Raw genomic sequence first — 26,590 nt, forward strand, 5'->3', positions numbered from 1 at the left:
TAGGTCATATCAATTGGGTATATCATGCGGATTCGTACCCGCCCGTATAGACCACAACAAGGCCAAACAGCGTATCTAAATTCCAAGCTCTCCATCGCGAGACGTACACCAGCGGTGCCAAGTCCTCGACATCACGCACAGGCTCTGGGAGACAGCAGAGCATGTTTGGTACAAACAAAGGGCGGGACGGGTATCGGATACCCAGATCTCCTTAACACTTACTGTTTGTACGGCACACGGCACGCATTGGAACAAAGCAGCATCACTTGATATTTAGACTGAATATGTATATATATATATATTCTTTTAATTGAATAATCGCATTATCTACTTACCATTTGTGAGAAATTGTCGTTGAACAATTTAACGGCCTTTTCAGCAACGATGAATTTCAGTTAAGGTCATTCAGGTCTCTATGCCTTTCATTTGATGATTTGAAGATTTTTGGCCCCTGTGACCTTGAATATAAATCAAGATACACCATATAAAAAAACTTGTAGCACTTTATCACATATTACAATACAAGGATATTTGGATTTTTGTTCCGGGTGATCTTGAATGAAAGTCAAGGTCATTCATATCAACAAATTGGTAGGCATTTATGTCAACACGCTATAGGTCTAATATCAGGTCTCTAAGCTTTCTATAACTTTATACGAAGTAATTTTATAATTTTTTACTCCTGTGACTTAGAATCAAGGGCAAGGTCGTAATTATTCTCAAAATTGCAAGCCACTGATATCAACATGCAACATGCCTAATATCAGAGATTTGAATAGTAATTATATTTAAATCTCTGCTAATATTAGCCTTCTAGTTATTCTAGAACTTAATAAGAAGTCATTTGAAGATTAAAGGATATGTGCAGCCAAATTTTTTTTTTTTGATAATACGTCAGGATATTGCTTTGGATGAATGAAAAATTAAGTCCCACCCAACGAATCGCCTAGCTTTTAGCGCTATCGGTTGGTTTTGGTCGTGATTTACGGGTAGTGTCGACTACGGTTCAGAGATAATGAGCTAAGCGTGGTCTTGTGATGTCACAGTACGTTAGATCTACAATTTGAGTTTTTCGAGTAAATGGTTCGAAATTCGAAATTCTTTATTTCCGAAAGTATACAACTTATTGGAATATTAACATAAAATATACATATATACAATCAACAAGGGTAAACACTAAATTATCATAGACAAATTAAAATGCACATATGTGATTAAGTGATTCTGCTGTTGTTTGCCTTAATTATGTACTTGCCTAATAAATTAAGATCTTTTATGTTATGTGTATTTAGCAATTCAATAACTTTGTAAACAGATGGCTTTACCCAAAAATAGTTTTTAATGTATTTTCTCCGAATATCTGAAAATTTTGGACAAATAAATAAAAAATGATATTCATCTTCTATTTCGAAGAGTTCATAGTTTCTACATAATCTATTATTCCTTTCAACATGGTTATTCCAGCTTTAAGTATATATTTTCTGTTTCAATACATTCCATTTACACAATTTCAAACATTCAAACAAGCATATATCTAACTTTAGATTAGATAATCAGTCCGATTTGATAGCGATATCAAAATGATGTTCGAATCAGTCTGGACTGAGATTTAGTTAGCATATTATGTAAATTTCTGTGTAATAAAAAAACCCAGTGTAATGTAACACTATCTTTTTCCGAGTAAAATCACAAAATTTAGCATGTTTTTATTTCAAACTTCTGCCATAACGATGCAAACACGGCACAGTTTTGAGTAAAAATAAAATGTGGACGGTTATCAGTTATGTGATATTGGAGTTACAGTACCAAACTTATACCGAAAATAATATGTATATCTATATTGTTGCCTTTAAAACTTTATCCATAACGTTTACTAAAAAGCAGAAATACATCAATGATATTTCTGGTATATGTTTCTTAATTACAGTATAAGTGTAGATTTAAATTCAAAATTATACTAAATCCTTAAAATAGTATATTCACTGTCGATCCTTTTGTATATCATACCGAGATTTAATAGTATGATATATGAGAAACATATATACGTAATTTATATATGTTTCTGGATATATGAACATTTATCGTATAATCCAAAAAGTAACCACATATAGTGTTCAAATGAAAAATGAAATTATTTGTATACAGGCATTGTATATAGATATAATATCTTGTACCTTTTAAAAAAGGCTAAGAAATTTTACTAATATCTTAGAAATTACGGGAGATTGCTATATGCCACGATTCCGTAATTACAGTACTAGACTGGAATAATTTTTAAGGTTAAATCTTTAGTTGAAATAGTTCTTAGAACCATTTTTGTTTCTGAATAACTTCCATTATTTTTTTACCTGTGTACAACATATATATATATGTAATATATATTCCTAGGTATGATCAGGGATATTTTATTTCCATTTGCTTTAAATTTACATCTTCATTTTAAAAATGGAGGTGACAATAAAAAACCTAGAGCATAGATGTACGGGATTTCCATAATTCAAATCACAATCCAATTAACGGATGTCCTAAACTGATTGACAGTAAGACAATAGCAAATACCCGACATAGTCCACCGAATAGCAAATTGCCCGCGGCCAGGTAATTACAGGTGAGTTCGATGAATGGCGTTGTGTACAGGTAAACAACATCCTGGTCCAGGTATTACATAACCATCAAACCAAAGGCATGGCTAATTATATATCTATCTCGGAGTATCTACTCGTATCAATTAAAAATTGAAAGCGACCGCACGGTCTTAAAATAGTTTGTTTTGCTTAACATCTCAATATTTAGATTTTTTATGATATCAAAAATAAATTCTTTCTACCATATGTTGAAACGTTTTTTCGGTATTTTGATAAATGTATCTCAATTTATTCGGTTAGCAACACACAACACAATGTTTGTAATGATCAATCATCGGTGTGTATATACGTACGTCAATCATCATTTCCTTGATGCTTTAATCAAGGATTTCTTAAATTGTTACATAAAATTAAGTTTTACAGTCACAAACTTAGTAATTCACAATGTATCAAAGATACAGACTACAGGAAAATATGATCTAATTAAAACTTAAATCCGAAACTTTTGTTTCTGTGTGCATTTTCTTTCATAATTACACGAAGATACCTGCTATTAGAGCATAAATTAGAGTATTTGAAACATCGAATTTCACTCTTTTAGTTATTTACATTCGAGCCAAAGTTATTGTACGATTAACTTCACTCAAAAGTAATCATAAAAAATCGTTGATCGCCTTTTCCTGTGACCCTCGATGTAAGTGATAGCACATAAGTTTTAGTACAGCTAGTATAGGGCCGTTTTCGTTTATTCGGAACAACCGATTCGACCGTTGATTAAAGCCATTATTTCAAGTATAAATCCTGGCGGACCTGCAGTTTTTTATACAGGCCTGTGAGGGCTTTGTCAAGGCTCGTCTGAAAACAATATAAAATCATCAGGTCCGTCTTTAATTAATAAACGAACAACTAGGTCCAACCAGTCAAACCGTATAATCGAAAACGGCCCAGCTATAAGCCACGGACTATTATGACGTCACACGGTTTAGAGCTAGAAAAAAATTGACCTCGATATCGACGGCTTACAGGTTATTCCGGTCGCGTGCGGCAAGGAGAGGTTTCTACACGTGCTGATAAAGCCATTTCCAGCAAAAACTGAAATTATCATTTTTGACTGCACAAATCCTTTAAGGATTTTTGGCACATGTGACATTGAATGAAGGTCAAGATCATTAATATTAACAAACTTTGTAGGCATGTATGTCAGCATGCCACAGGCCTAACATCAGGCCTTCTGGAACTTCACAGGAAGTCATTGGAGATTTAAAAATTTATTATTGACCTGACCTCGAATGAAGGTCAAGGTCATTCATATTTACAAACTTGAATCCAATATATGGCAGCTTGCTACATACCAAATATTAGGTCTCCATGCAGTTTAAAACTTACCATCACCACCATATATTGGATGTGTGTACCCCATCATCACCATATACAGGATGTGTGTACCCCATCACCACCATATACTGGACGTGTGTACTCCATCACCACCATATACTGGATGTGTGTACCCCATCACCACCATATACTGGATGTGTGTACCCCATCATCACCATATACTGGATGTGTGTACTCCATCACCACCATATACTGGATGTGTGTACCCCATCACCACCATATACTGGATGTGTGTACTCCATCACCACCATATACTGGATGTGTGTACTCCATCACCACCATATACTGGATGTGTGTACTCCATCACCACCATATACTGGATGTGTGTACCCCATCACCACCATATACTGGATGTGTGTACTCCATCACCACCATATACTGGATGTGTGTACCCCATCACCACCATATACTGGATGTCTGTACCCCATCACCACCATATACTGGATGTGTGTACTCCATCACCACCATATACTGGATGTGTGTACCCCATCACCACCATATACTGGATGTGTGTACCCCATCACCACCATATACTGGATGTGTGTACTCCATCACCACCATATACTGGATGTGTGTACCCCATCATCAACATATACTGGATGTGTGTACTCCATCACCACCATATACTGGATGTGTGTACTCCATCACCACCATATACAGGATGTGTGTACCCCATCATCACCATATACTGGATGTGTGTACTCCATCACCACCATATACTGGATGTGTGTACCCCATCACCACCATATACTGGATGTGTGTACTCCATCACCACCATATACAGGATGTGTGTACCCCATCACCACCATATACTGGATGTCTGTACCCCATCACCACCATATACTGGATGTCTGTACCCCATCACCACCATATACTGGATGTCTGTACCCCATCACCACCATATATTGGATGTGTATACCCCATCACCACCATATACTGGATGTGTGTACTCCATCACCACCATATACAGGATGTGTGTACCCCATCACCACCATATACTGGATGTGTGTACCCCATCACCACCATATACTGGATGTGTGTACCCCATCATCAACATATACTGGATGTGTGTATCCCATCACCACCATATACTGGATGTGTGTACCCCATCACCACCATATACTGGATGTGTGTACCCCATCACCACCATATACTGGATGTGTGTACCCCATCACCACCATATACTGGATGTGTGTACCCCATCATCAACATATACTGGATGTGTGTACCCCTTCACCACCATATACTGGATGTGTGTACCCCTTCACCACCGTATACTGGATGTGTGTACCCCATCACCACCATATACTGGATGTGTGTACCCCATCATCAACATATACTGGACGTGTGTACCCCATCATCAACATATACTGGATGTGTGTACCCCATCATCAACATATACTGGATGTGTGTATCCCATCACCACCGTATACTGGATGTGTGTACCCCTTCACCACCATATACTGGATGTGTGTACCCCATCACCACCATATACTGGATGTGTGTACCCCATCACCACCATATACTGGATGTCTGTACCCCATCACCACCATATACTGGATGTGTGTACCCCTTCACCACCGTATACTGGATGTGTGTACCCCATCACCACCATATACTGGATGTGTGTACCCCATCACCACCATATACTGGATGTGTGTACCCCATCACCACCATATACTGGACGTGTGTACCCCATCATCAACATATACTGGATGTGTGTACCCCATCATCAACATATACTGGATGTGTGTATCCCATCACCACCGTATACTGGATGTGTGTACCCCTTCACCACCATATACTGGATGTGTGTACCCCATCACCACCATATACTGGATGTGTGTACCCCATCACCACCATATACTGGATGTCTGTACTCCATCACCACCATATACTGGATGTGTGTACCCCTTCACCACCGTATACTGGATGTGTGTACCCCATCACCACCATATACTGGATGTCTGTACCCCATCACCACCATATACTGGATGTGTGTATCCCATCACCACCATATACTGGATGTGTGTACCCAATCACCACCATATACTGGATGTGTGTACCCCATCACCACCATATACTGGATGTGTGTATCCCATCACCACCATATACTGGATGTGTGTACCCCAACATCAACATATACTGGATGTGTGTATCCCATCACCACCGTATACTGGATGTGTGTACCCCATCACCACCATATACTGGATGTCTGTACCCCATCACCACCATATACTGGATGTGTGTATCCCATCACCACCATATACTGGATGTGTGTACCCAATCACCACCATATACTGGATGTGTGTACCCCATCATCAACATATACTGGATGTGTGTATCCCATCACCACCATATACTGGATGTGTGTACCCCTTCACCACCATATACTGGATGTGTGTACCCAATCACCACCATATACTGGATGTGTGTATCCCATCACCACCATATACTGGATGTGTGTACCCAATCACCACCATATACTGGATGTGTGTACCCCATCATCAACATATACTGGATGTGTGTATCCCATCACCACCATATACTGGATGTGTGTACCCAATCACCACCATATACTGGATGTGTGTACCCAATCACCACCATATACTGGATGTGTGTACCCCATCACCACCATATACTGGATGTATGTACTCCAACAACACCATATACTGGATGTGTGTACCCCATCACCACCATATACTGGATATGAGTACCCAATCACCACCATATACTGGATGTGTGTACCCCATTACCACCATATACTGGATGTGTGTACCCCATCACCACCATATACTGGATGTGTGTACCCCATCACCACCATATACTGGATGTGTGTACCCCATCATCAACATATACTGGATGTGTGTACCCCATCACCACCATATACTGGATGTGTGTACTCCATCACCACCATATACTGGATGTGTGTACCCAATCACCACCATATACTTGATGTGTGTACCCAATCATCAACATATACTGGATATGTGAACCCCATTATCACCATATACTGGACGTGTGTACCCCATCATCACCATATACTGGATGTGTGTACTCCATCACCAATAAATACAGGATGTGTGTACCCCATCATCACCATATACTGGATGTGTGTACCCCATCATCACCATATACTGGATGTGTGTACCCCATCATATACTGGACTTGTGTACCCCATCATCATCATATACTGGATGTGTGTACCCCATCACCACCATATACTGGATGTGTGTACCCCATCATCACCATATACTGGTTGTGTGTACCCCATCACCACCATATACTGGATGTGTGTACCCCATCATCACCATATACTGGACGTGTGTACCCCATCATCACCATATACTGGATGTGTGTACCCCATCATCACCATATACTGGATGTGTGTACCCCATCATATACTGGACGTGTGTACCCCATCATCACCATATACCGGACGTGTGTACCCCATCATCACCATATACTGGATGTGTGTACTCCATCACCACCATATACAGGATGTGTGTACTCCATCACCACCATCTACTGGATGTGTGTACTCCATCACCACCATATACTGGATGTGTGTACCCAATTACCACCATATACTTGACGTCTGTACCCCATCTCCAGCGAATGGTTAAAATGTCAAGACATATTACCACAAACTTTCCACCTCTGAGTCAGTGGTTTCCCCCGCTTTCCTCTACCATCTGAACTTGGCATGTCCTTTAATGACCTTGGCTGGTAATCTCATCAGTCCAACATCAATGGAAGGCCTTTCATGACTTTAAATGATAAATTGTAATATTTACATGAATGGTTAATTATACATGTATGTAATTTTGTAAAAGTTATATGGTAAAGGAGTAAGCAGTATAATAGGACATAAAACTAATCAAAACAACCAAATTTTATTTCCTACTTTCACTTTCAAGTCTTGGTAACAGCTAGCTTATATGGTTATTAGAGGTGAGACCACCATACCTTGCTGATTTGGAAAAAAAACCCAACCTTTTCCCAATAAATCAGCATCACCGTTCATAAAGGAAACATAAGCCAAATCTTCATTTTCCATATTTGGATTTTTATTATCAAAAATAAAACATATAAAACACAATGTTGATATCTAGACACATGAATATTCTCTAAAAACACCCAATCTGTGTTAATACATCCCATAGTCTTAAAGTACCAAAAGAATATTGCTGGTATACTATCAAATTGTGTCCATCAGAATTCCTTAAGCCTTTATTTGCTGTCATTTGTTCACAGATCGTTAAAATGTGTCTTGAGCAAAAATAATAGTCTAAAATTCTGATAATTGTACTGATAACTGAACTCTTCAAGCCAGATATTTTGACATGTGTAACTTTTTTTCAAGTGCACCAATAAAAACTTAAAATAAGTTTTCCTAACAGTCATAAATGAACTTTTTTTTATTATAATGCCATGCTGAACAGAAACGTTTTTTTAATGTCTTCTTTATTTGTTAAGATAATGTATTCTCATTTCACATTTAATGGAAACCTTTCTAACTTTTTACTACATTGCATTTGAATAACTAGCCAAACCCCGTCTTATTTTCATACACAGAACACATTATAAAATAAATACTGTATAAATCATTGTAAATCATGTAAATTACATAAATCACTGCAAATACAGCTAGTCATTCTACCATTCCACTGAGTAGCACCAATGCTTTATCATCTGGTACTGACAGACATTCTAGTGAACAGAAAAAGTTGTCAAATAAAAATAACAAATAAACTGTACCATTGATCTATCTATAAAATTGTTATAATCATATTACAAAATAAAAAACTTGGATTTTACACTAGGAAAACATTCAATACTGTCTTAATTTTATTGCTTATGATTTTGTTATACTATGTTGATTTCATATGATTTGAACAAGATTTGGTATACAGGTAGAAAGCTTAAAGTTACCCTTAGGAACAACCAAGGTTTAATAATATAAGTCTGCAAGCATTTCATGCTCTATATTGCACAAATACATATCAATACATTTCTAAGTATACTTCAATCAAAAATAAACACAAATGTATGCGTATTGGATAGATAAATATTAAAGATGCTCCACAGTTGATGAATGGTATGTTTTCTCTATTAAAAGCAGGACAAGACGATTTAGTATTTTTCTTCAGTTACAAAAATTACTTACTTTACACCATTACCACCATTGAAAAGTTTGAACTTCTTATTATAATTCAAGATAAAAATAATTAATTGTGGAAAAATTCCATGGCACTATGCCCTTTATTTTTATTTTTTTCTGATTTTTTTTCTTTTTTTCCCCCATTTTGTACATAATTAAAGATGCTCCACTGCTGACAAATGGTATTTTTTCACTATAAAAAATTGAAGCAGACGATTTAGTATTTTTCTTCAGTTATAAAGGTTACTAACTTTACATCATTACCACCATCAATAAGTTTGAGCTTCTAATTTTACTTCAAGTTAAAAACATGAAAAAAAAATTAATTGCATCCCGAAAAAAATCCATGTTACTATATTCTATATGGAATGAAGTACTGATTGCGCTTGCACCAAAGGCGAAATAAATTATTCTATATTATTGTTTGTGTTAATTAGACATATATATACACGATTAAACACCAATTATTGTTCAAATGATGAATACCATTTATGCTCTGTCGGCGGTGGAGCATCTTTAAGGGTTCACTCTGCATTTATTAAACAAATTTTCACGGAAAGCTGCAACCTCTGTCTTAATATCTATTTAATAACTTTGTTTTCTTACATTTTATTCTCTTTCTTAACTTCTTATTAACATCTTACTCTTTTTTTAATATCTTATTCTCTTTCTATATTATCATATGTAATGTAAAGCCCATATATGTTACCTCCTCCCTTTTTGGTTTCAAAAATTTGACATAAGGGAGACCACTCCAATATCAAGCCTCTTCCTCAACATTCCTGTGAACAACTCTTGAGAAATAGAGGGTAAAAAAGCTACAAATGAATTGCAAAATCCTCATGTAAACATGAACTTGTACACATTAGACAGTGCAAAAACATTGAAGTCTATTAAATTGATAAACATTAATCTTTAAAATATTTACCGGTACAAGAAACAAAATGTCCCCATTATAAATTACTTATCAAAATTTCTCAACATTATTTCTAACTAATTTTTCAAATCAAAACTTTCTGAATGAAATATGATATCTACTGCTGCAGGTTATGTAGATCCTTGAAATTTAACACCCATACAAAATCATTGGCCCAGAGGTCCTGTATCACTCACCTGGTTATTGTAATGCCAATTAATGTTCTGAATACAGGATCATTGTTTCTTTTCTGAAGGATTTTAAAGATTTACATCTAATTTCCCTATTTGGACCCACTCTTTCTGCACCAGGGAGTCAGCGCAAAAATTTATACAAATTCTGTTACCCTTCCACAGAGGATATTCATGGCAGCATACAGAACTATATAGTAGAATTTTAAAGGATTAACCTCTTTTCTTCTAATGGGCTCGTGCCCCCCTCAGAGCCAAAATTTGAACTCTTTTCCCCTTCCCTCCAACGATGTTTCTTGCCAACTTTGGTTACATTCGATGCAGAACTCTATGATAAGTAGCGATTTAAAGGATTTATTTCTATTTCCCCTATTGGGCCCAGTGCCTCCTGCCCCCAGTTAGTCAGAGCCAAAATTTATACAAATTACATTCCCCTTCCCCAAGGATGTTTCTGGTTAAATTTGGTTACATTCAATGCAGAACTCTATGACTAGAAGCGATTTAAATGTTTTACCTCTATTTCCCCTATTGGGCTCCGCCCCTCCTTCCCTTGGGGGTCAGAGCCAAAATGTATACAAACTCTGTTCCCCTTCTCCCAATTATGTTTCTGGCCAACTTTGGTTTCATTCCATGCAGAACTATATAATAAGTAGCGATTTAAAGGAAATGTTGATGGAGAGATGGGCAGCGGACTTGGCGCCATGACATAAGCTCATGGGCCCTTCAGGCCAGGTGAGCTAAAAATAAGGAAACTATAAAAAAACTAAATAAAATCATGAATAGATAAAGAGAGCAGAAAAAAATATCCAAATCATGCAATTATATAACAAATGTTTGACACAGAATATAAAGTCCAATCTTGTTTGCTGATGTCAAAGGGACAGTGCCAATCATAATGCTATTCTTTTAAACTTTAGTATAAAGTTTGGCTGGGACTGATAAAATACATAAATAAAATAATGTCTCTGAACTGACTTTAAATAATCTGGAAAAAGGTCTAATACACCATTAAGACCATTGTTACCAGTGAAAGAGCTAAATTAAATATAACAAAATCAACAAAATAATACACATGTAACAAAATACCACACACCCCAAACAACAATCAGACATCATTTAACAAAATCAAAACAGTTAAAAAATCTTTCAAAACTGTTTTTTTTTTCATTTGGGAAAAAAATGTGAAAAGCCAATCTATATTTCAAGAGCAGACAGCAAATTTTGTTACCACTATTTAACTTTGAAATTATAACAATTATGGTATAGCCCCATTTGAGGCCCCAGAGACTACAGAGAAAAACATCCCTTTTTTAAACTTCAACATCTATATACTTAACAAAATCAGACTAGTCTATAGTTCTGAAATTCCACAACATCTTAACAGGGCCAAAGACTAACAACATTCAAAACAATCTTACTTGTTTTTTAAGTGTATAAAAAAAATAAAAAGTTTCTTACATCCGTGTTTAAGTTAAACAACCTTTCCTGAGCTAATCACAGATGAACACGCCAAGGGAAATAACTCCATTTGATTGTAATCTATTGAACCAACTACAGATATCTCTGTAGCAATACTACATAGCAACTTTACTTTTGCTATTTACCATAAAAGATCACTTTCAAATACTTTAAACTGCAAACCACAAGATGATCAAACACAGCTTATTTCATAAAAGAAATGTAACTTTCTATGAACTGGTAGTATATGTGTAAATATCCGAAAAATGAGTTAATGCATATTGATTTAGCTATTATATATCAAATGACAACTGGGACTACAATGAATAAAAATTGATCATTAGCTTATAAATTAGCATTCAACTCATTGTTCAATTTTATTTTTTTAAGGTTTCATTGTATTCTGAATCTTGGAGCATGTATATTCATATAACCATCCATTCAATAGGCACATACTAACAAAATAACAATACAAAAATGCTTGAAAATCATTAAAATCACTTTGAAGTTGTCTCTCAAATTTCACATTGAACAACCCAAAAATATTAAATCAAAGAGCTTCTACAAAATGCAAATACATTAATACCTGAATAGATGAAATTCTTGAAATAAAAAAAAATCCTGACTATAAAATAAAGCAATTTGACATATCAGGACCGCTCAAAAGTCATTGATGTGATTTGTCAAATGTGCTATATATCTAACTATCTCTAAATAAAGTATGCAATATGAGGGTTTCAAGCTACCAAAACGATATGGGTAAAGTATGATTTACTGTGGATTAGTCCCAACTTCCAGTGATTATGACTTCACAAAAATTACATAACAATATGATGTCTCTATCACCGGAAGGTGGGACTTATCGACCGTGAGTCATACCTTATCCACTTTCTTTTTTTATAAATCTTAAAAATGATTCATTGTAACTCTACAATTATGGCTCCTAGTCTCTCTTCTTTTTGAACAGCTGAATTGACTTTAAGGCCTTTTGTCTTTGTTTGCTCATGGTTGCCATCATGAAATACCCCACTGAAAAAGAAAGAATACAACTTGAGTCAAAATTTTTACAGGTGCATTCTTAGTATTTTACAAATAAAAACAGAACCATAGGAACTCTGATGATAGCTTACTGTTACACAAACACATATACAGCAAAACCTGCCTAAGTGACCACCTCTTTATAAAGGCCAATTGTTTATAATAAGACCACTTTCTCAGGGTCCAAAATGCTCTATTTCAACACAATTTGACCTCTGTAAAAAGGCCAATTGTTTATAATAAGACCATTTTCTCAGGGACCAAAATGGTATTTTTCAACACAATTTGACCTCTGTATAAAGGCCAATTGTTTATAATAAGGCTATTTTCTCAGGGTCTAAAATGGTTTATTTCAACACAATTTGGCCTCTGTATAAAGGCCAATTGTTTATAATAAGACTATTTTCTCATGGACCAAAATGGTCTATTTCAACACACAATTTGACCTCTGTATAAAGGCCAATTGTTTAAAATAAAACCATTTTCTCAGGGACCAAAATGGTATTTTTCAACACAATTTGACCTCTGTATAAAGGCCAATTGTTAATCATAAGGCTATTTTCTTAGGGTCTAAAATGGCCTATTTCAACACACAATTTGACCTCTGTATAAAGGCCAATTGTTTATAATAAGACCATTTTCTCATGAACCAAAATGGTCTATTTCAACACACAATTTGACCTCTGTATAAAGGCCAATTGTTTATAATAAGACCATTTTCTCATGAACCAAAATGGTCTATTTCAACACACAATTTGACTTGTGTATAAAGGCCAATTGTTTATAATAAGACCATTTTCTCATGAACCAAAATGGTCTATTTCAACACACAATGTGTATAAAGGCCAATTGTTTATAATAATACCATTTTCTCATGAACCAAAATGGTCTATTTCAACACACAATTTGACTTGTGTATAAAGGCCAATTGTTTATAATAAGACCATTTTCTCATGAACCAAAATGGTCTATTTCAACACACAATTTGACTTGTGTATAAAGGCCAATTGTTTATAATAAGACCATTTTCTCATGAACCAAAATGGTCTATTTCAACACACAATTTGACTTGTGTATAAAGGCCAATTGTTTATAATAAGACCATTTTCTCATGAACCAAAATGGTCTATTTCAACACACAATTTGACTTGTGTATAAAGGCCAATTGTTTATAATAAGACCATTTTCTCATGAACCAAAATGGTCTATTTCAACACACAATGTGTATAAAGGCCAATTGTTTATAATAAGACCATTTTCTCATGAACCAAAATGGTCTATTTCAACACACATTTGACAATGTGTATAAAGGCCAATTGTTTATAATAAGACCATTTTCTCATGAACCAAAATGGTCTATTTCAACACACAATGTGTATAAAGGCCAATTTTTTATAATAAGACCATTTTCTCATGAACCAAAATGGTCTATTTCAACACACAATGTGTATAAAGGCCAATTGTTTTATAATAAGACCATTTTCTCATGAACCAAAATGGTCTATTTCAACACACAATGTGTATAAAGGCCAATTGTTTATAATAAGACCATTTTCTCATGAACCAAAATGGTCTATTTCAACACACAATTGTGTATAAAGGCCAATTGTTTATAATAAGACCATTTTCTCATGAACCAAAATGGTCTATTTCAACACACAATGTGTATAAAGGCCAATTGTTTATAATAAGACCATTTTCTCATGAACCAAAATGGTCTATTTCAACACACAATGTGTATAAAGGCCAATTGTTTATAATAAGACCATTTTCTCATGAACCAAAATGGTCTATTTCAACACACAATGTGTATAAAGGCCAATTGTTTATAATAAGACCATTTTCTCATGAACCAAAATGGTCTATTTCAACACACAATGTGTATAAAGGCCAATTGTTTATAATAAGACCATTTTCTCATGAACCAAAATGGTCTATTTCAACACACAATTTGATGTGTATAAAGGCCAATTGTTTATAATAATACCATTTTCTCATGAACCAAAATGGTCTATTTCAACACACAATGTGTATAAAGGCCAATTGTTTATAATAATACCATTTTCTCATGAACCAAAATGGTCTATTTCAACACACAATTTGACTTGTGTATAAAGGCCAATTGTTTATAATAAGACCATTTTCTCATGAACCAAAATGGCCTATTTCAACACACAATGTGTATAAAGGCTACTTGGATATATTAAAGACAACTTTCTTGATCCCTTGGGTAGTTTTTATAGACAGGTTTTGATGTACACTTTATATTAAACCTCTTCTTAGCCACTACCTGTGTATAAAGACCACCTTCTTAATAAGACCACTTCCTTGAGGTCACAATTGGTTTATTTCAACCCTATACAGCTAATGAAGTAAAAATATCAAATATAAAGATTCTTTTTCTTTGTTCATTGGGTGTTTTTTATAAACAGGTTTGACTGTCCCTTGTGTGGTCTTTATAGACAGGTTTCACCAAACCTCAAGTTTTTTTTTCATTAAAGAATTTACCTGATACTGTTATTTGTTGGAACCATACAAAATCATTATTTAATAATAGTTTTTTTCTTTCTTTCCTTTTATAAAAGTTTCAATGATAATGAATTTCAAGTTATTTTTGCAATTCAACTTTGAAATAAGTTTAAATAAAAATTCATTAACTTTTGGGGTTTTATCTATGAGAGTTAACTTTCTAAAAAGTCCGAAAACCTATTTCAGATACTTTGTGATAAACTTGCAGTTTTGCTTTGTGTCAAATATCCTTCTTTTACTTACCTGGGAAGAAAAGGAATATGTAGATTTTTAAAAACCATGGAAAGTAAAATGACATGTTGGAAGAGTTTGGAAGGAATACTGAAAATTTCTCTGTTTGCTCGTAGTATGGGATGGCCATGGCAATAATTGTAGCTGGAAAAAAAACGAAAATAATGGAATTATCTCCCTTAGACTACAAATATTTCTTCACAATTTACATCAAAATTTTACAACATTGAAAAGAAGATAAAAAATCGCGTATAAATTAATCTGAAGAACATATATTTATGTGACTAAATGTGACTTGACTAATTCCTCACATGATGACTCACCCTCAGAAATAAAACCATAGACAATAAGGTCTATAACTCTCTCACTAACCCATTATTTTCGTCACGATTACCTTTCAGGATTAATACTCAAATTTTCACGCTATATTGTACTTGTATGTGACACAGTGATCAATATTTGCTATTTCTTATGGTCTGCGAATTGTGCCATTTAAATTATGTATAAAAATAGACATTGATTTACAGTACCATAATGATGGTATATAACTCTTTAACTGGCTATCTCAATTCCTTCCGGGATAACTTACCCTCGGAGATAAAACCCACAGGATAGAGCGGTATCCATGCTGTGTAGCGACACCACGTTATCACATCACTCTTCTTCCCAAGCAAGGACAGCATGTAGAAGGGATATCTAGTGAACGAAAAAAAATCTATATAGTATTTTTTAAATATATTGTTCCCGAAGTTTCCAATTCAATTAGATGCTAAGAATATCATAACCATTACAGATATTTGTATGATACGCCGCTTGAAATTTAAACAAAATGAGTGTGTTTAGCATTGTGCAACGTCAATGCTGTTAATTCTTACAAGAATAACTCTCACAGGTATCTCTTATTGTATTATTTGTTTGTGTCACTAAATGACAGTGAAATCTATTTAACGGGATAAGACATGGACATTTGGTATTACAGTTGGATTTGAATAAAAATAATAGTTCCAGTATGCCTGCACCAAAAATATAAGGAAAAAATTCACAATTCTATCATATATATCAAAAATAGGTTTTGTTTTGTTATATAAGTGAATTGCCTTGTGAAACAATACCAAGGGAGGCCTAGCTAGTTTTCATCTGACAAAGGAGATTCCCCTGGTGAACTCCAGTCTGACCACACATAGTCCTGTTCTTGTAACATTTGATGCCTACCTAACCACCTCTATGGAACTCCATATCAGAAACAGCACCAACAACATAGAGTTTTCGTGTAGTCTTGGCTCCTGTCCTACGACAATAAACAGCACAAAGTTCCGACCTGTAACCTACAAATACATTTTGCATCAAAAAGGGTTATAAGTATCAGTTTGAACATACAAATGTAAATTTTATAAATTTGACTTTGATAATTTAAAACAAGACGTTATTCATATTTCTTTGTATGTATGCATAATTGTGAAACTGTTTGATGTTTTGATCTACTGCAGACAATTGTGTTACATTATGCTTAAATTTCAAACAAAAATGATGTCATCACGATTCAATAAATTAAAACTTTTAAAAAGTAACATATTGGTGTCAAGAAAAAAAGTAAATTTACCTCAAAATCAATTTGACTCTCTAACAAATATTTCATTTTAAAAGGAAGTTGAACTTATTTGCATTTATCTTCTCACTCACTCAATCACTAATTTATTTTTTATATTGCCAATACCTGCATGAAAGCTGGAAGTGGACTAGATTTAACCCAGCCAAGTAAAGGATGGACAATTTCCAGGACAGCAGCCAACTGTACAAAAAGCATTTGTGACCCAGCTATTTCCAATGTGTTAGAAAATGCATCTGAAATGAAAACAGAAATTAAAGGCCACAAAATCCCCACCGAATGTGATTTGTTAGTTTCTGCACGAGCAACTTTTAACTCTGCACCCACTTCAATACTCCAGGAGCTACTACCACTGTCATTATAGCATATATATATCATAGCAAAACTAAAGGTAATTCAGGAGAAAAAAAATAACCAATCACTGGCCTGCAGATTTCCTTTGAAAATTAAAAAGAGAGCAATGTTCACACTCCATAGCTATAGCTATACAGTCAACCTCAGTGTACCATATTAATTTTTTTTATGTATATCAAAGCACCAAACTATCGATCTCATCAGTTATCGCACACCGAGTCTTCAGTTTTGTTATGATATATTCTGGGAATGGATATAACGACAGTTCTAGTAATCCTCAGAGTATTGATGATGTAATCCAAAATATCCATATTATTATTTTCTTTAGTTATTTCAAAAATTGTGATAAAGATTGAAGGCAATACAATGCAGTAAAACTTACAATTAACGTCCTTGACACAGTTGTAGGTGAGTACTGTGGTAAAACTTACAATTAACGTCCTTGACACAGTTGTTGGTGAGAATGTGGTAAAACTTACAATTAAGTCCTTGACACAGTTGTAGGTGAGTATGTAAAACTTACAATTAATGTCCTTGACACAGTTGTAGGTGAGTACTGTGGTAAAACTTACAATTAATGTCCTTGACACAGTTGTAGGTGAGAACTGTGGTAAAACTTACAATTAACGTCCTTGACACAGTTGTAGGTGAGAATGTGGTAAAACTTACAATTAACGTCCTTGACACAGTTGTAGGTGAGTACTGTGGTAAAAACTTACAATTAATGTCCTTGATACAGTTGTAGGTGAGTACTGTGGTAAAACTTACAATTAACGTCCTTGACACAGTTGTAGGTGAGTACTGTGGTAAAACTTACAATTAACGTCCTTGACACAGTTGTAGGTGAGTACTGTGGTAAAACTTACAATTAACGTCCTTGACACAGTTGTAGGTGAGTAATGTGGTAAAACTTACAATAAATGTCCTTGATACAGTTGTAAGTGAGTACTGTGGTAAAACTTACAAAATGTCCTTACAGTTGTAGTGAGTACTGTGGTAAAACTTACAATTAACGTCCTTGACACAGTTGTAGGTGAGTACTGTGGTAAAACTTACAATTAACGTCCTTGATACAGTTGTAGGTGAGTACTGTGGTAAAACTTACAATTAATGTCCTTGATACAGTTGTAGGTGAGTACTGTGGTAAAACTTACAATTAATGTCCTTGACACAGTTGTAGGCGAGAACTGTGGTAAAACTTACAATTAACGTCCTTGACACAGTTGTAGGTGAGTACTGTGGTAAAACTTACAATTAATGTCCTTGACACAGTTGTAGGTGAGTACTGTGGTAAAACTTACAATTAATGTCCTTGACACAGTTGTAGGCGAGTACTGTGGTAAAACTTACAATTAACGTCCTTGACACAGTTGTAGGTGAGTACTGTGGTAAAACTTACAATTAACGTCCTTGACACAGTTGTAGGTGAGTACTGTGGTAAAACTTACAATTAACGTCCTTGACACAGTTGTAGGTGAGTACTGTGAAGATGTAAGTGAAGCCAATAAACTGAAGTAGGTTGTATCCAAACAGGTAACATGTCTTTACGTCAGGAAACGGCTCTGAAATCACAACAAAGAACATCAAACAACTTGTTCAGTTTAATAAGTAAACATCTCATGAACAGTAAATGGGATTCCAACTCATAAGACCCAGATAGGGAAGGCTTGTGGTAATTAATATGTGGGGACATCTTAACCACTCGGACACTGCAGCCCCACAAACATCAAAGATTTAATTGATAGTGAGTTTGAAAGTGTACAGACTTTTATGTCCTATTAGACCTTAGTAGAGACCTATTTCAAGATATTCAAGTTTTACAAGTCTTATTCAAATTTCCTAAACAACAATAAATTCTAAAATTTCAAAAGGAAAATAAAATAAAAGTCGAGGTTTTTACCTATTTTATTTAAGCATTGAAGTCACTAGTTTTTAATTTCATCGGGGTATGAAAGAAATTTTGTTTGCAAACTGTGTGAATCCGCGTAGCGGATTCTCACAAAAGTTTGCAAACAAAATTTATTTCATAACCCGATGAAATTAAAAAATTGTGACTTCAATGCTTATAATTAATTTCCCAGGCTAGTTATAAAATGAAATACGTTTACACGTACGATTCCATTGATTTTTTTTCCAGGGGAATATTTTTTCCAAAACAATACGCAACGTCAATGTTTCTATTGTGACGTCACGATAACATCGGAATTTCCGCGCCATTCTCGGATTTTTTTCCCCCATCGTTGAATGAAAAAAATGAATAGGCCAATCAGAAAGCCAGTAACAAAGAGAAAATTAATTATTACTCTGTGAATGGAATATCCCTTTTTTCGTATTCAGTTCAAGTATATGTAAAGGATTTTTTTCTCATATCACATTATTTGCTGATATTACATTTTCTGCTCCCAGGTTCAGCCTTTGAGAGCACCATTTTCAGTGACATCATAATGCATAAAACATCATACCTACAAAATGTAATCATTATGTCAGCATAATACCCGATAAGGCTTTCTTACATCCAGACCCCTGTGTAATAAACATGAATTATCACAGGTTTAATGCCTAAGGCAGGAGTATCTGTCGCAGGAAGATACAAGAGAAACATATGCTACCATTATGTATGGCAGGGGTAAAAACTATAATTTACCAGGTAAATACTCAAAGGTAATGATTCATTTTCTTTTTTTAGTGAAATAAAGAGAAAGCTAAAAAAAGAACAAGGACACGTATACATATAAACAATAGTCATTAGAGAAAGAGAATTCAAGTTGATAATGTTCAAAGATATAGGATAATATAAACTCATCCAATATTATAAATGATTATTGTCGCTGTTTATGTTACCATGGTAATGTGTTATAATAATGGACCATGCAGCTGACACTTGTATTTACTATTGAGGAAGACACATTAACTTCCTGAAAATTTGAAAATACTTTCAGAATATGACGTAACAATTTCATCGCAAAAGAATACTGGAAATTACTTCAGTTGCACTAATAGTGTCATAGAATCAATATGATATTGGGATGTGACCAGGTAGTATCAACAGACATAAGTAACGCTATAAACAAGAGTTGGATTACTTTATATGAGGACCTTGTGACTGTCATTAATCAAAATTACAATATGAGTAAAAAGAATTTAAAAAATATTTACAACGACCTTCATCCAACATCAATCATTAACAAATCTAAATCTTTTAAGTTTAAAGAAATAATTTGAGTTTTTATTTTACCAATAAATTTGATTTTTTTAAAAACAACTGATCCATTTCATGAAGATAAAGAACAAAGTCATTCATGCCATGATTTGGATTACACCATCACAGCTTTACAAAGACAGTAATTATATAAATACAACAATATTTGCAAGAATATTTTTTTTTTTAATTATGCTGTGTCCTAATGTAAAAATATAAAACTGGTGAAAAAATTAATGAATATCACAGAAAAATATAACAACACATGAATAATTTGTTTGGTGCACAATGATATCAAGTTATTGACAGGAAATTGTCAAATATATCCAAAACCCAAAGAGATTTAAAACATTTACCTGCATCTCTGTCAGATAGTAATTCATTTTCTAGATGTTTCATATACTCATCATGTGCAGGATTCTGTAAAATGAATTATATTCAATGTGTAATACACAACAGTTTGGAGAAAGTCATAAATGTTAAATGTTTAAATATCACTAAAATTTGCACTGTATCAATGATTTTTATTGTCTAATTGTATGCCATAACTTTATATATATATACATGTATACAGTAATCAGGGGTTTCAATATTAGGCAGTACCCGGTACTTTCTGCCAGTTAAACCTAGCTGTGGTACCGCCTGATTTGGGCTAAATTGCATTAGATATAATACAGATGGTATAGAAAAGTACTCCATGAAATTGCAGTTGTACCGCCTCTTCTGAAAGATAATGAAACCCCTTCAGTATATATGTATGTGTTAAATGATAGTGAAGTAATGAAACACAAAATTCAATAAGATTGCTCAATCCAGGGCTCAAATTTTACTTTTTTTGTCACTTGCTAAAAATAGCAAGTGCCCTTAATTTGTACTTGCTAAAATATTTTTACTTGTAATTAAATATTTGTATTCAAATTACTATTTTGTTATATATAAAATCATTTATTTTTGTATGATAATGTGAAGTGTATAGGTATATCAACAACATTATGATAAGAACTGTGTCCCCATTTTTTCCACTAAAACAATTTTTCAAAACCATTTTGTCATTTTTACAGTTGTCCATAATAAAAACCACTTGCTGAAATATGCTAGTGCATATTTTTTTCACTTTTTTTTCACTTGCTATTCTGGTATATTTATTTGTAAAAAGCAAGTAAAATAGCCTGAAATTCGAGCCCTGCAATCAGCTTACCACAAATATTTTATATCAAGGAAATTATTTCAAAAGTACTACTAACCACAAAAGAAAGTACACACAAATATTTTATATTATACAGTAGCCAACATGGGATAACTAGAGATCCGTAATGAAAACTCAGAAGCAAACCTTTTCTTCTTCTCTCTCAGATTCTGAATCATCGTAAGCCACCTTGTCAAAGTCAATCTTTAGCCATGGTAATTTAACTTTATCGTATGTCAGTCGTGGCCATATCTCACCGTCACCACTCTTCTTGATTTGAAACTCAATACATCGTCCTAGGACTCTGTACTTGCTTTCCTGTTACAGAAGATACCATGTGTGATATAAAAATTGAATATTAATGAAAAGTTGAAATATTGTGAATACACTTGCATCCCTTATTGTATAAAACTGAATTGTGATGGAACAGTCATGGGTAACATCATATCTGTCTCTTCATTTCATAGCAAGGGCATAAAAAATTATGTTTTTTTATCAAAGCCATTCAACTACAAATTTAAAATGAAGTTAACAAAGTATCTTTTACTAGTGTCCTTATGTATATTACCCAAGGACAGTATATGACACTGAGTAATTGTAAAATATTCAAAGCACAGGTAAAAATATAACTTTGTTTTAAATAGTTAACTAACTTCCAATTGCATTTGAATAATTTTGCGAATTTTATAACCGAGTTAAATTCGCAAAAGTTTATCGTCGTGAATTAATATCTTCCATAATTCTTTCACAATTCAACCCAAAGGTATTTCCATCCAATTTCAAATCCGCTTTCAATCTCAAATGATTTGAAACAGAAAAGTTAGTAGCCACAAAAGACAGTTGGTTCAAGTAAATTGTCTTATAAACAGGTAAGTTGATTTAATTTCACAATACTGACCTCTGGGTCAACAGGATGGTAGAATTCAATATCGATCCCATAGTAATTCTGGCCTCTCACTCCGTATCCTTCACCATTAAACGTCAGCCCCGACTCTGTCAGCTGCACTACTTCATTCTGGAAAGATTATTTTGTAGTGACTCAATAATATTTGTACATATAGCCAACATTTCAATGTGAAACTATGTATGGTTGTAACAAGCAAATTCGTGGAATTTTCTTTCCCTGATTTCAGGACATATTGTAGGTAAACATTATTGAGGTTAGGTTTAAAGTGAACAGTCGGGCAAGGATGGCTAAAGTCGGTAAAAATGGTGTGAATGTATCCAGTATAATTTCTTATGAAATGGAAAAATAAAATCTCTCGTCAAAATCTGTCTGCGTACGAAGAAATTAATTTAAAGTATAGAAATTTTAAAAGGTCCTCCCGGCTCACTATGTCCGTGGTTACATTTCCACGCAGCCTCGCTTTCAATGCTTTCAACTTTTCTTTACTTTAATGGTCAGAACTGGGAAACTAAGCAGAACTTGACCGTCGTATTTATATGTGAGAACTTTTGGAAGGCCAATGAACGCATTTAGACTGGTTTTCTTTGCCCGACTATTCACTTTAACCTTGGTTGAAACATGAAAAAATAAACTAAAGTCTTATTCGGAAGTAAGATGTGTAAAATAATGTCCGCTAAAAGTGACTATTAAACTTGGCTGAGCTCTTATAAGGCATTTAACTTCGATACTAATTTTTAAGAATATTGGTTTACATTTGTTAAAATTATTGCACAGGGAATGGCAGAAAATGACGTTTTTAGTACATCAAAGGGTCATAACTCCACTACATAATGTCGGCCAAAAGTGGCAATCGAACTTGGCCAAGCCCGTAAGGCATTTGACCTTGTTACCAAGCTTGAAGAAAATTGGTTAATATTTATTAGTTATTGCAGGGAAATTACTTTTTTATTATTAAATCAAAGGGCCATAACTCTGCTAAATAAGGTCCATCGCAAGTGGCAATCGAACTTGGCCGAGCCCTTAAGACATTTAAGTTATTTAAGTTTGTTAAATTGTACTTTGTATCAATTTCTTTTGGGAAATCTTAATACCTTTAAAATAGATTAGGCTGTCTGTATTCACGTAGACGCAATGATTGACGTCATAGTGACGTCATTCAAATAAACATCAACGTTTGAGAATACTTTTTAAAACCCAATGCAATGATGGTTAAAGAAATTACTTTTCTATTATTTTTGAAGTGTTTATCAGATTAACTTGGATTTCTCTTGGTGTTGTCGCCATCCTTCGCAACCTTCGAGATACTTTTGTCGCTAGGGGACCGTAACGGACAAAAGTATAACATCCCCCACAAACATGTGTAAACGCCGGGATACAACCAGGGTAAATGGAGAAGGTACAAACATGGATATTTATATATATGAAGGGGCCTGACTTTTTAATACTAAAATCCAGGTGTTTTTTACCATCTACATTAAATGTTAGCTACATCCACCTTGGCGATGGATTCATTCATTCAGTCGACACTGACAACGCACCCTGTGGATACCTATGAGGACTGTCGTGTTGTTTTTTATATTTGAGTAAAAACATGCTTTTAAGAAGATCGGTTCTCTCAAACTTCACTTCATGCGGTTCTCTTTGAAGTTCGTTACTATTTCAACAGAAACCTAAACTGCATTCCTTACGTGGAACGTAGTATTGTAATAGCCTTAAAATAAACCAGAAATATTTCAATGTTTCGTATGGAAATGTATCAGCAGGGTTTTCTTGAAAATGAAGTGACAAGTAAATGTAAATACATAACTGAATATTCAATTTTGATTATATCTTTGGTATAAAATTAACCTTAATTATTCATCTTTTGGAATCTTCACACTTACAATCAGGCAAATGACAAGCAATGAAGTTGTCATAACTCAAAAATGGGCATAACAAGATGTACTAATGGACAATCAGCTTGGAATGGAGTTAAAATTGTACAATTACACATCTAAAACAATCGTTTAATCTAAGAACCAGTAGGTTTTAATGTTATGATTACCGTCTTACTTTAGCTGACATCCTAGGCATTCGTTTTTATAATAACTGTTAATACTAGTCATGTCCTACCACAGTCAAGGAGTCAAGAGAAGAAGTCCTGTAGTCACTCCATTATCAGTAAGGGAGAGGACGGTTCCTGTAGTCACTCCATTGTCAGTAAGAGAAGGATGGTTCCTGTAGTCACTCCATTGTCAGTAAAAGAGAGGATGGTTCCTGTAGTCACTCCATTGTCAGTAAGAGAGAGGATGGTTCCTGTAGTCACTCCCATTGTCAGTAAGAAGAGAGGATGGTTCCTGTAGTCACTCCATTGTCAGTAAGAGAGAGGATGGTTCCTGTAGTCACTCCATTGTCAGTAAGAGAGAGGATCCATCCATTGTCAGTAGTAAGAGAGAGGATGGTTCCTGTAGTCACTCCATTGTCAGTAAGGGAGAGGATGGTTCCTGTAGTCACTCCATTGTCAGTAAGAGAGAGGATGGTTCCTGTAGTCACTCCATTGTCAGTAAGAGAGAGGATGGTTTCCTGTAGTCACTCCACTCCATTGTCAGTAAGAGAGAGGATGGTTCCTGTAGTCACTCCATTGTCAGTAAGAGAGAGGATGGTTCCTGTAGTCACTCCATTGTCAGTAAGAGAGAGGATGGTTCCTGTAGTCACTCCATTGTCAGTAAGAGAGAGGATGGTTCCTGTAGTCACTCCATTGTCAGTAAGAGAGAGGATGGTTCCTGTAGTCACTCCATTGTCAGTAAGAGAGAGGATGGTTCCTGTAGTCACTCCATTGTCAGTAAGAGAGAGGATGGTTCCTGTAGTCACTCCATTGTCAGTAAGAGAGAGGATGGTTCCTGTAGTCACTCCATTGTCAGTAAGAGAGAGATGGTTCCTGTAGTCACTCCATTGTCAGTAAGTGAGAGGATGGTTCCTGTAGTCACTCCATTGTCAGTAAGAGAGAGGATGGTTCCTGTAGTCACTCCATTGTCAGTAAGAGAGAGGATGGTTCCTGTAGTCACTCCATTGTCAGTAAGAGTGAGGATGGGTGCCTGTAGTCACTCCATTGTCTGTAAAAGAGAGGATGGTTCCTGTAGTCACTCCATTGTCAGTAAGAGAGAGGATGGTTCCTGTAGTCACGCCATTGTCAGGAAGAGAGAGGATGGATCCTGTAGTCACTCCATTGTCAGTAAGATGAGATGGTTCCTGTAGTCGCACTCCAGTGTACAGTAAGAGAGAGGATGGGTCCTGTAGTCACTCCAGTGTCAGTAAGAGAGAGGATGGTTCCTGTAATCACTCCAGTGTCAGTTAGGGAAAGGATGGTTCCTGTAGTCACTCCATTGTCAGTTAGAGAGAGGATGGTCCTGTAGTCACTCCATTGTCAGTTAGAGAGAGGATGGTTCCTGTAGTCACTCATTGTCAGTAAGAGAGAGAGGATGTTTGCCTGTAGTCACTCCAGTGTCAGTAAGAGAGAGGATGGTTCCTGTAGTCACTCCATTGTCAGTAAGAGTGAGGATGGTTCCTGTAGTCACTCCATTGTCAGTAAGAGACGAGGATGGTTCCTGTAGTCACTCCATTGTCAGTAAGAGTGAGGATGGTTCCTGTAGTCACTCCATTGTCAGTAAGAGAGGAGGATGTTATGTCCATTGTGTAGTCACTCCATTGTCAGTAAAAGAGAGAGGATGGGGTTCCTGTAGTCAACTCCATTGTCAGTAAGAGAGAGGATGGTTCCTGTAGTCACTCCATTGGTCAGTAAAGAAGGATGGTTCCTGTAGTCACTCCATTGTCAGTAAGAGAGAGGATGGTTCC

At 35.1% G+C, this 26,590-nt stretch overlaps 1 protein-coding gene across 1 annotated transcript; it reads right to left on the minus strand.

The window, feature by feature from the left end:
• Positions 1 to 8,028: 8,028 nt before the first annotated feature.
• Positions 8,029 to 22,919, minus strand: LOC138333232 (very-long-chain (3R)-3-hydroxyacyl-CoA dehydratase-like). Its single transcript, XM_069281477.1, has 9 exons — positions 22,751 to 22,919; positions 22,000 to 22,170; positions 21,023 to 21,086; positions 18,916 to 19,029; positions 17,222 to 17,349; positions 16,720 to 16,832; positions 16,097 to 16,203; positions 15,520 to 15,651; positions 8,029 to 12,738 (listed from the first exon to the last, which is right to left on the minus strand). Exons 3-9 carry the CDS (start codon positions 21,063 to 21,065, stop codon positions 12,653 to 12,655), a joined length of 723 nt encoding a protein of 240 aa, XP_069137578.1. The 5' UTR covers positions 21,066 to 21,086; positions 22,000 to 22,170; positions 22,751 to 22,919; the 3' UTR covers positions 8,029 to 12,652.
• Positions 22,920 to 26,590: the final 3,671 nt, after the last annotated feature.

The sequence above is a fragment of the Argopecten irradians genome, chromosome 10, assembly GCF_041381155.1.
Source record: "Argopecten irradians isolate NY chromosome 10, Ai_NY, whole genome shotgun sequence".
Taxonomy (NCBI): Eukaryota; Metazoa; Mollusca; class Bivalvia; order Pectinida; family Pectinidae; genus Argopecten; species Argopecten irradians.